Raw genomic sequence first — 11,637 nt, 5'->3', positions numbered from 1 at the left:
TATCATTTGGATTGCAAAGGGTGCACCTTACCACTGCGCCACAAGACTTAGAGGGGGCATCAGAAATTCGAGGAAAGACCAAGTGGGATAAAGCTTTATTCAGACGGTAAAATTTAGGGAAAGGGCTCCCTCAGCACCAACTCCTCTGTATATCGTGCGTCTACTGACTGGTTTTCAAATCGTGCCATCCCATTGGCTGCTGAAATGCTGCATTCAAACTGAGGTCTATTCTGATTGGCAAATTCTCCCAACTACTTACAAAAATGGATGTCAGGGGAACGGGAACGTATACAAGGAGAATTTAAAGAAACAGTAAGATAACTATTAAGTACTTGTTAATCCCTGTGCACTTAAAGTACTCAAAAAAATCTTATTTCTCCGTCACCATGTTTTTCATGATTGCCCTTTTGCAGACATATGATTCAGGCATTATATTTACATTTCACTTTTAAGTGGAGCGGTGCGTCATGTCTGTATTTTTTGCTGCCATTTCCAACGCATATGAATTTTACATCACCGCTCATTGCAACGGCCGCAATGTGTGATTAAATCTTTCATATATTTGCACAGCTTTTTAATTGTGCCTGTGGTCATAGAATAGTAAGTTATTATGCATGAAAACGGTTGATCCGTACAAATATCGTTGCCTAAGGAGTTGACAGCCACCCCACCCTCTCATCCATCCCCTAGGTTTGTGTAATTCTCTGATTGGTTTGACACACCGAGTGGGCGGGGACCGGGCGTTACTACGAGTATTGTGATCCAACGATCAGCTGTTTGCTGTGTTCTCCATTCTGATCTAAGAATCAACTGGGTGCTGTAATAAAGAATTCTGTAGGGGAAAAATAGTGTTACACTGCAGATTTTATTTTTAATACAGCGCTGTAAATGCAGTTTTACACGGATAACTTCTTCTGAGAAGAAAGCCTTAGCTGTCTTTTCTTACGGTTGAAGAACTACCTCATTTAAAGGCTACCTAAAGCTGCTGTTTAAGACTTGTTATTGTTCATTTTTTATTTGTTCATCGCGTTTACAACTGGAATATTACTGAAAAGGCAGGTAAGAAAGTTATTTTGTTATCCGCAGGTAAAAATGTTATGGACAACGTTGACAGGCTTTGCAGTAAACCTTGCTTTAGCCTGCAAATGCTGAAAATACTTTTTTTTTTTAATATCAAATCCCAGTTGCGTTTTAAACATTTCCAAAACGTACATAGGACTAGGACTATTTCCAAGATAATACCGCTACCATACACACAGCCTGCTAAATTCGAGACAAAGTACTCATTGGCTATTTTTCACTATAGCACATTACAACGCGTTTGATGTTAAGGATATTTAGCCTACTATTTTAATGCAACCTAACCAGACATGATTGCGACCTGTGTTTGTCTTATTTACTCATCACTATAGTTTGGGGTATTCACAGTTTTTAACGTTTTTTTTTTTTTTGTGTTGTTTGATGCCAGAAAAAATAGACCTTGCAATCCGCAGTTGTCTTACTGTGTTGTCTAACCTGAAGAGTACAAATAGCAACGGTCGGACGCGCAATGGTCTTTCTTGTCTTATGCTGCATATTATGCATGAAGTTATTTGCTGGTTCACTTTGACTGTTTTTAAATCACAAGCTCGTTTTAAAAAGATAACCAGGCTAATCTGTGCTTATTAATCAATCTTCATTCGGTCGTCTGTCATTGCTCTGACCCCTTCGCTATCGCCGCACGAACGCGGCGGCTGGTAGTACGAGTCAGTTAACGCTCAAAATGTACGTTCATCTTTTGCTTTCGACGAGTTGTAATTCAATTGATTCTCTTCACTGCAAAATTGCTTGCAAAAAATGCCTCGATAACATCAGTGTGAAATGTGTCTTTCAAATGTAAACACAGTGGAAAGCTTGGGACAGTAGCGTCCTTACTTCCACCATCCCTGGCGTTCGGATAACAGCGCTTCATTCCTATTTAGGTAGACGGAGTGTGTAGGCTATTTTACTGTGACTTTCCATTCATATCCCCTGTATGTTTTCAAAATAGACACATTTCTTCGCCTTTTACCCGTCCTTCTTCCTTTCCCTTTGCCAAAGTGGGCGTGTCTAGAAGGTACAGTCTATCTGACGCATCATGGTTAATTATCATACGACATGTTTCGGTCTTGTTTTTGTTTACTAAGCTCCTCCCTACAGCTCCTGGGAGTTTGCGCCCGGAAGAAATGAGCCAAGATCAGAAAACCTACCATTATGCAAAAGAAAACTATTTTGCATAAAAGATAAAGCCGATCCAGACTGGGTGTCACCTGCAACATTTTTCTTGCTTGCTTGTTTTCTGACTGCTCTTTCCACACAATCAATATCTAGCAGACCTCTGTGTTCCTTACATTTCCAGGTGTGACAGACCACAGCAGTGCATGTGTTAGTGGAAAGATATCCGCACTGGAATTTAAGAAGGTATATCGAGTCATTCTACTACACAACTATCTGACATTCCAGTATTATTCTACCGCTCCATTAGGGAATATGTCAGATTTATATGAGCATAATCATAAAACAATCTTACAAAGATTAAAAAAAGTCGCATTTGTAGTTGTTCTTCACAAACTGGATAGCTCTGGGGTAAGTTGGAGGATCTCCAAGTTTTTTCAAGATCAATGTTTGTAACAGTTTCAGTTCGCTGCAAGACATATAGCAGTTATTTCTAAATCAAACTTCTCTTCCCCTTAAAGAACCACAAGAAACCGAAAAACGGACTACTCCTCACTCTCCCTAGAATGCCCTGCATATCAAAGCTTATGGCAGAAAAAATCAAAATAGTGTGGGTTAAGCTTGTCTCCTACAGCACACAGACGAATTATAGCTAAAGGGTCTGTGTGCCTTGGTCACAAAGAATCAAAGAATTTCTCTGAGACAAAGGCGAATAGAGTGGGGGAGTGCTTGATTAGTCTACTTCAAACAGATGGTGAGACTTAATCATTACTCAAACCAAGTCATTTGCATAGCAAGCAGGACTCAGGGAAGAGATGCTGGCCACACAGGACCACCTGCCACAGGCGCTGATTCTGTCTTCCACCCATGCTATACACATATGTACACACACATATACTATATACTCATATATACACACACAAACATACACAGAAACATAAACACACATATTCCTCACCCACATGTACACACACACACACACACACACACACCATTCCATGCCTTGTGCAGCCCAATGTCACACTACATTCTGCAAGCACACATTTTTCTGCAGGTCTGTTTAATTATGCACTTGTGTGCTTGCTCCATGCTGCAGGCAGGTTGTTTTTCTCCCATTGCTCGATTGAATGTCCACAACCAATCATCATCAAGGCTTCATGTGACCTCACCTGCATGACGTCCCACACAAATTAGCTCAGTCTGTCCTCCACAATAGCAACAGCTGGAAAACAGAAAAACTCCTAGAATGGAATGTGCTGTGCTGAAAATAGAAATGGCCCAACTCATCCTCTAAAGTTGTCAGAGACAAAGTGCTGACTGATACAGATTATGTCACCTGACCTGAACCTGAAGTGAAACAACCAAAGAAGAAAGTCAGTTTTATAAAATATGCATCGTTGAAGAACATCCTCCTCAAAATGTGTATGTGCATGCAAGGGTATGTGTGTTGTGCACATGTGCATAGATGCATTTGTTTGAGTGTCTGTAAGCTGTTTGTGTGTGTGTGTGTGTGTGTGTGTGTGTTTTATATTTATTTTTGTCTGTCCTGCACTCAGATTTGGTCACCTGGAAGGTGTTTACACTCTGAGTGTGGAGGTCTGACCAGCTTCCACCTCCTCTGTCCATCCTAGGCCAGACAGAGTCATTGCTCATTCCTGTGAAAAAGAGACACCTCTAACACATACTACTAATACTACTAATAATGATAATGTTAGTTTCCACACTGCCCTCTTTATGTGTTAACATTGCCTTAATATTACAGAAATGTAGTGAGGATGCTGGGCATCAGCCAGGCAATGTCTTTGCTAGGCCCCTCCCCCATGCACTCCAAAGCCGAGGCACTATGACAATGGGGCGTAGTGGGGGGCAATGCTGTATGCCATTAATTCCATTATGGGTCCGTTCAGTCAGAGCTATGTCTGAAAATGAAAACCGCTGCCAGTCACCGAACGGCCTCATTAATTTGCTGGACAGATAAATGGCGGTTTTCAGCTTCATTCTCTCCTAAGTCTTCTCCTGAGTAATGAAAGTGTCAGTGTCAAAAGTGCTCACATGCCATATGAAATAATGAGATACGATATGAAACTTCAGCCAAAGTCGCCTGTTAAAGAAAGAGCTGTATGTACAGATAGCAGTCAGCTGGGTGCCTGAATTTGCAAACAGCTCATCATCACACAGGGTTGAAACAAGGAAAACAACTTTCTCCTCTTCACATGATGCAAGCAGGCCTCTTTATCTATCTTTACATGTTTGAAAAGTCTAGACCATTCCCTTGATATCGTGTCTCTGGATAAAATGTCAGTTTACAACAACTTAGCTTGCCCGTTCGATTGGGAAGTATGCCTGCAATAACAATAAGTATTAACAGCAATGCTAATCAATGGTATCATCCTGGCACCTGCTCTAATCTGACATGCAGGAAATTTTGTTATTACTCACTGATCTTATCCTTGATCAGACAGAGATCACTTCTGCCACTTTAGAGAAGAAGGAAGTGTTTCTCTCAGTCCCTCTACCAAAAGAGTTGATCATAAGCACAGTGAAGCATCATGGCTGATTTAGGCTATCAGAATATTAAATTTCTTCGAAGATATGCGCGTGATAAGTAGCCTGACATACACAGACCCACACACAATCAGATTATCATGACAGGTTCCCGTCAACTTGTAAGATTTCCTGCAGAATACTTCTTCATAGTTTGTATTGTACTCCCATATTGATGAGTGAATTTTACACCTTTTGGAGTGAATTAGTGATGTTAATTTCAGCGATCTCAAAGTTCTTTACATCAGTGAGGTTGAAGCAGGATGACGTAACAGCATCTCCACCTGTAATTCACAGCAGCCATTATACAGGAGAACAATGACTAATCATCAGTTATGGTGGGGAGACATCTGCTTAATTTTTGTTGGGTAATGTTCTGATGAATATTTTGAGAAAGCTATACACACGGTTATATCAACTGCGATAAGTGCCATCTTCAATTTCCATTATAAGTCAGAACCTTGCTTTAGCTTCTCATTTGAAAGACAGCATCTCCTATAACACAGTGTGCCTCTCACTGACACATTAATTGTACTGCTTCATACAGAGGGAACACTAGCAGCCACTACCCCTTCCCACAGCAACCTGGTTTTCCCCATCAAAGTATTAGTTTTTCAGTCAAAAACTGTAATGGTAGTATGGTTCTTGCTATATATCAAGCAGGAACTATAATAAATAGTAAATAGTGATCATGAAAATGTTGTCAGAGCATCTGTCATTATTAACACAACGTCAAGTTTTTTTTTTTTAATCCTATTTAAATTTACAAGGCTTTTGTTTCTTTTTGACACCAGGAGAAGAATCTCATTTGCACAACACAAGCCGGTCTAACCCCCTACTGTGATTTGTGCGCAGACCATCGAGGAGGGCTTACACTGACAGCAGAAGAAGACAACGAGAAAAAGGGGGTTGAACAAGAGCTCAGCACTTGATCCTCAGGTTCCAAGCAAGCAAGTGAGCAAAAAAGAGCAAACGCTTAAGCAACCCATTCATTGGCAGCTCTCCCCAGAGGAACCTTTTATTGACACCTTGCGCCCCAGCCATGTTCCAGCGACTCAGCAGTTTGTTCTTCGGAGAGGTGGAGGAGGCATCTAAGGAGCTGAAGACACCCAAACCTTCGGTGCTGGAGGTGGATGAGGAAGGATGGCTCCTCATCAGCATGCCTGGTGAGTGCCTGGGGGTGCCATGGGGTGATGGGCCCTATGCGCCAGTTAAGAATCAGTTTATAAATGGTGGGTCTGGTTAGAGATGGTACCAGGCTAACATAAACTGGAGACAAGCTAGCTGACTCAGTACTACGTGATTCATTTTCCATTACAGTATACATAACGTGTTTCTGATCAGTGTTTTTAGCATGCTCCTTCCTCTCCTCTGTGTTTTAATGCCAATGCAGACAGAAACAACATACTGTAGCATGTTGCTTCTGTTTGCATTGTCAGTGCTGACAATTCCGCCACACAGCTTGTCAATGCTGTCTACAGTTTGCTTGTAAGTAAGCCAGCACTAGTAAAGCCAGCAAGCTGAGCTTGTATGGGTCAATGTTAGGAAAAAACAATGAACAGAATTTGTGACCCAAATTAAATGAACCAGCTCTACAGTGGAAAGGGATATAGACAGTCAGCCTGGTTCCAGTTGTGTAGCGGAATACAGGAATAATAAGCCAGCCTGGTACCAGCTGTACAGTGGAATGGGTTATACTGAGCTAACCTGGTGGCAGCTCTACAGTAGGAAAGGGGTATAATTAGCTAGCCTGGATTTAGCTGTGCAGTGGAAGAAAGGATTACAGTATACTACCACATAGCCTTACTTAGTCTGATGCAACTTTTTTTCATTAATTTTCTAATGCCTGCTTTGAAAGTTATCAGTAACAGGCAGGTGTTCAAAGTTAACAACAAAGATAATGGAGCAGTATCTGAACTGCAAGTACACATTTATCCACTCTGACTGGAATTTTTACTTTTCAGGGAGCGTTTCCTTCTTGGTAGTCTTTAAAAGGCAAAGAAACAACATAAACACTCAAGAATGCAGGTGTTCAGCCAGGAGTACAAGTACCCCCATAGCTATGTCAAACATCAGAAGGGCAAACGTAAGTTACAGCCTTGGGCAATAAAGGGTGCAGCTCTAGACTAAGGTTTCTCTAGGGCAATGCTGGAGTTTTACTTAGCACTTTGCAAAGATTGACGTGGCTCTAACTTTGGAACCTTATCAGCTGTTCTGTAACCTCTCACGTTAAGGTTTATCAGTTGTTACCTTGGATCAACTCCTGAATGGGTCAGAAGCCATACCCACAATGCTCTGCATGCATAGAATAACTGTGTAAACCCACTGTGATCACTTTGCACACTCAGGGTCAAACTGCTGGGAGGGTACTGGGTTGAAGCTCCTGGCTTTCAGCTGCTCAGTCTCAAGCTATTTTTTGTACAGTGTGGAAAGCGTAAAGCTAAAAGTTATCATGATCGGTTTGAAAATTTAGTCTTGATACTTGTCTCATGCCATATCATTTTGTTAGTGACCAGTGGAAAAAAATTTAGGTCATTGTCAAGTTAGATTTGCAGCCCTCCCATTATAATGGAAAAAATGCCATTGGATTTTAATATTTCTGCAAGTGATGCTATATTTATCAGGATTTTCAAACAAAAAACATCTCATTTGCATTTGCGTAAAATGCTGCAGCTCACCAGGGAAAACAACTGCTATTTTAGTGTTATATGCATTAGTCATCTCCACCTTCTCCCTTATGGTATTCTTCCTATTTTAGTCCCCTCACACTCTTACGCAGGATATGTGTGTGTGTGTGTGTGTGTGTGCGTGTGTGTGCTTCCACAGAGCTCCCTGATCACATCCACATGATTTTCCCTTCCAACCTTAACTCCTTCCACTGCATCACCTAAAAATACATTTCATACCTCCCCCATCTAATTAAATGTGGCAGTGCACTTAAGGGCAAGGGATCAGATGGAGCCAGGACAGGGCAGAACTATGACCAGCAATTCTCCAGCAGAGTGCTAGCCTCCCCTGTTGATGCTCTGTTACAGGATACCTCCATTTGGAGAGGCTCATGCTGTGAATGCTTGGCCTTATGCACTCTGTGCTCACGTTTTATTCTCGTGTCTGATTGGTCGTTGTACTTCGAGTCACACTGCCTGTAGGCAGAGGGTGGGAAGAGGCGGAAAATGGTAGCATTTACTGAAGTGTTTGTGAATTGACAGTGGCTTGCACAGGTCATTCTATAACTGATATGTAATACACAAAGTCTGAACCATTATGATGTGGTATGCCAAACTGAAACAGCCAGCTAACCCCTCTCCTCTGCCAATAGGCTCTGTCCCTAACCCTGTGGAGGTGGTGCTGAGCAATGCTAATTGGATGAGAGTTGGTTTTTCATCCCTTCCCCTACCTTTGTTGTCTTACAGAGGGCGCTACCGTGACCGAGTCCACCCCTATAGATGAAGTCTTTGTTGAACTCCCCGTCACATCCGTCCACAGCTCCCATGGCGACCAGTTTGTCATTGAGGATGGCGTGGCCAGTCTGGTCAGCCTGACCAACAGCGTGAGGTGAGTGATGTCCACTGAACCACAACCACAGTACACAACTGTGTTGTCCTGTCACGTGACCATGAAAAATCCCAGTCGATTATCCCCCGTAATCTCCTGTTTCCAGTCTTAACCTCTGCGTTGCTGTTCTCTGTGCTTCTCTCCTCCTCCCCACTCCCTCTTTTCCCTCAAAACATACCCAAAAAGTATAGTATTGAAAGGAAAAACAAGCGTTGATGCTAAAAAGGTCATTCTTCACAACAGAAACAACAGCTTGAATTCTGCCACAGAAAATTTTTAGGTGATTTAAACATAAAAAAATGAATTTGATGTCATGATACTGGGGTCTCTTACCTTTTGTACCCCCCCCAAATGTAACATGTCTGTCCTGCTGCAGGACATCAGAGCCGATGCCGTCTGTTGTGCCCCGTCGGAACAATACGCCCGGGCGGGTTACCCGCGGGGCGGCCTCTCAGGTGGGGCCACTGGCCAAGGTGACCCAGGTGGGCCGTGTCCAGCGAGCGCAGGCCCGCGCCGACCGCCGTCACCTCAGCCGCAACCGCATCCAGCGGCAGAACATCGCCCGGGAACGAGTGCCACGCCGAGCCGGCCATGCCCGCAACACCTTTCTGCACCAGCCCTGCCTGCGCAGCTTCAACCACTGAGGTGCTAGGAGGGGGTGCTGTTTACACTGAGGGCATTATAACCCCCCCCCCTTTCCTCCGTTACCTGCTCCTATATGACCCTGATATTCTGTTGTTTTTACCCAAACTGGGCTATGGGTGCGTTGTTTAGATTAGTGAACCACATGATTAGCAAGTTTAACACATTATCAGGTTTTTCCTCCACTCAGGCAACTTAACTCTTCCCTTTTTTTCTCTAACATTTACCCAGTAATGGTCATTGTCTCCTAAAAGTTCAGTCAATAATTTATCATCAAGCCTTGATATGAGCTATGTCTATCGAATGGCAGCTGACAATAGAGGTGGAGGTGGAAAGAGAGATTTAAGAAGTTATCAAAAATCAGTCTCTGTACAAGGACAGGCTTTCCTGAATAATATCCAGCCAACTGCTGCAGCTTCTACACATCCGCATTGGTTGCTTTTCTCTGGTTGTTTTGCTGTAACAGATACATGGGTTTACACCATTATGCACAATTTCTGTAAAATGATTAGGAAACAAATAATGAAAGGAGAAATGCAACCTCCACAAAAAGTTTAAGACATTGGAAAGGCGCGATTTTTCCCTTTCTGTTTTCATGAGCAGACAGGCCATTCTGTTTTGCCTAGGTGCTACAGAAAATGTAAGCATCCCAGGTGTTTCATGGGAAGGGCTTTTTCTTTCCCCTGTGGTAAAAAAAAGACATCCCCAGTGCACAGGGAAAAGCCTTTTGATAGGGAGCATAGAGAAAAGCAAAGGGATGATAACGCCAACATGCATGTCACAACTTTTTACAGCCACCTTATCTTGCAGTGTCTTGTATAAACATTACAGCAATAATCTGCTGCAATAAAATGGATTAATCTCTTACTGTGCAGCATAGCAGGAAATTAGCTTCCTTATTTTCCAGGTTATGAAAATGTAGCACAGCCCTAATTGTACAAAGAAGCTTTATGTTATATGACCTGTGAAATATTTTGCCAATAGAATGGAAACTCACATGTTGGTAGCGAGAGCTCAGCCAGGCAATTAGATATTTTACTTCCAAGGTCAAAGAGTCCAGGTCTTGCTCCATCACTACCTCCAAGCACTTGCCACTTGACCTCCAGAAACTGCCCTTTGGCTGGATACATCCACTGTGAAAGCCTGTCTTTTTATTAGCAAGGTCAACCGGTTTCGCCTCTCTGTAAAACATACCACGGTCATGTGTGACAGCTTTATTGGGCTCAACATGTAAAACAAAGCATGTAAAAATGAACTTGATTGCATGAACATGTAAAACAGAACTGGGGAGGAGGGAATGTGGCCTTTTTCCTGCACTTCCCGTTCTTGACTTAAAACTTGCGTGCTGCAGTCTTGACCATTCCTGTAACCTCAGCGAGGGCTGGTGCAGCACCTGGCTAGCTACCGCACAGCACTCATTTACTGCTTGCCAGAGTCTTAGAAGAACATGATTGATATTGACACAATGAAATGCACCAAGAGCATTATGGTACATCCACACAAGGGTTTTAACTATAGCAAGGGTGCACACTTTTGAAGCTTAAGACATCTGGTTTTTGCTCATTGTCTTGTCTCTCCCCATAACAAAGTTTGGTTTTTGTAAGGATCTCATCGGCTTGTATATCTTTACAGAGACTATTGAAGTACAATAGAAAGACATAAAATAGTCCAAAGTCATTGTGGCTTTCAGGAAGCAGTATGGAAGCAATATGGCATAGCTGACAGTAGTGAGATCAGTAAGCATCAGGGTTTGTAACCCAAAGGTTGCCAGCTCATTTCCAAAGTGTGGCACTGCTGTTGTATCCTTTCACTCAATCAGACTGTATAAATGGATTGCATCCACTGTAAATGGACATGTACATTATTTTAGAAAGCCAAGTCGTGGATGTATCCTTAGTCAGCTACGTCGATCCTTGTGTATCAGTATTACAGGTGTGTGCGGGCACTGCAGAAAAGGGCAACAGGTTATGTCCACAGTCACTCCTTCACACTGCCTGTTGCTTTGGGCCAATGGGACCCAGAGGAGACTGTTGGCCCAAGCTTGCAAAAAGTGTCTGGGAACCTGTAACCAAACTTCCTCTCCTCCCCCAACACCCTCCTCATTCCTAGTTCCATCTACATATCTATTCATATTTAATAATGATATAAAGTAAAAAGAGTAACTATGGTGCTGATGTATACGAAAATAACACTAAAACATGGAAACGTGGATGTAAATTTGCATAGTGTTTTACAATTTTTTTGTGAGTCAAAGTTTTAGCAGGTTTCTGTTTTGTGAAGATCTATGCGTTTGTGCAGGAGTGGAAAATGCTGAAGTTAGAAAGGAAATGTTTAGAAACATTAAGATGAAGAGCACTGCAGTTTTGAGTTCTCAGGGGTTTTTTGTTCTCTGCACTTCAGGCAGTTTGGAGTTAAATACTGTACTTTTGTGCAGAACCTCATTGTGAGTTTCAGAAAATTGTCAATGATTGCCACCCTCCCCTGCATTCAAAATCAGTCAGACTGAGATGTTTTTCAATCCATGAAATTGGATTGAAAATTCAAATTGGTGTCTTATACAACTAGCACAAGGTCACCCCCTTGTGGTAGCAAATTAAAGAGTTTTCTGACCACAGGGCAGATCATACGGTTCCAGGATTAAAAAATGTAAAATGAGTCAAAATTTCATCAAGGTTTCCCTCTTCACATATTTTATCCTCTCCC

At 42.3% G+C, this 11,637-nt stretch overlaps 1 protein-coding gene across 3 annotated transcripts; it reads left to right on the top strand.

Annotated features, from left to right (window-relative positions):
* Positions 1 to 818: 818 nt before the first annotated feature.
* Positions 819 to 10,572, top strand: tp53inp2 (tumor protein p53 inducible nuclear protein 2). Of its 3 annotated transcripts, XM_036531517.1 has the most exons (5): positions 819 to 1,059; positions 2,378 to 2,439; positions 5,593 to 5,903; positions 8,151 to 8,292; positions 8,669 to 10,572. In XM_036531517.1, the coding sequence occupies exons 3-5, from the start codon at positions 5,780 to 5,782 to the stop codon at positions 8,934 to 8,936; spliced, it is 534 nt and encodes a 177-aa protein (XP_036387410.1). In that variant the 5' UTR covers positions 819 to 1,059; positions 2,378 to 2,439; positions 5,593 to 5,779; the 3' UTR covers positions 8,937 to 10,572. The 3 variants fall into 3 exon arrangements, with proteins under 3 accessions (XP_036387410.1, XP_036387409.1, XP_036387411.1); XM_036531516.1 differs by lacking the exon at positions 2,378 to 2,439; XM_036531518.1 differs by lacking the exon at positions 819 to 1,059 and having other exon boundaries at positions 2,267 to 2,439.
* Positions 10,573 to 11,637: the final 1,065 nt, after the last annotated feature.

This window comes from Megalops cyprinoides, chromosome 6, assembly GCF_013368585.1.
Source record: "Megalops cyprinoides isolate fMegCyp1 chromosome 6, fMegCyp1.pri, whole genome shotgun sequence".
Lineage (NCBI taxonomy): Eukaryota > Metazoa > Chordata > Actinopteri > Elopiformes > Megalopidae > Megalops > Megalops cyprinoides.
The sequence above is the reverse complement of the archived record's forward strand: the minus strand, read 5'-3'. Positions and strand labels throughout refer to the sequence as shown.

Bases quoted from the DNA above. Each gene is read 5' to 3' on its own strand.
- tp53inp2 (XM_036531516.1), top strand. From the start codon at position 5,780: ATGTTCCAGCGACTCAGCAGTTTGTTCTTCGGAGAGGTGGAGGAGGCA. The intron at 5,904-8,150 runs GTGAGTGCCTGG...GTTGTCTTACAG, and splicing joins GCTCCTCATCAGCATGCCTG to AGGGCGCTACCGTGACCGAG. The intron at 8,293-8,668 runs GTGAGTGATGTC...GTCCTGCTGCAG, and splicing joins AGCCTGACCAACAGCGTGAG to GACATCAGAGCCGATGCCGT.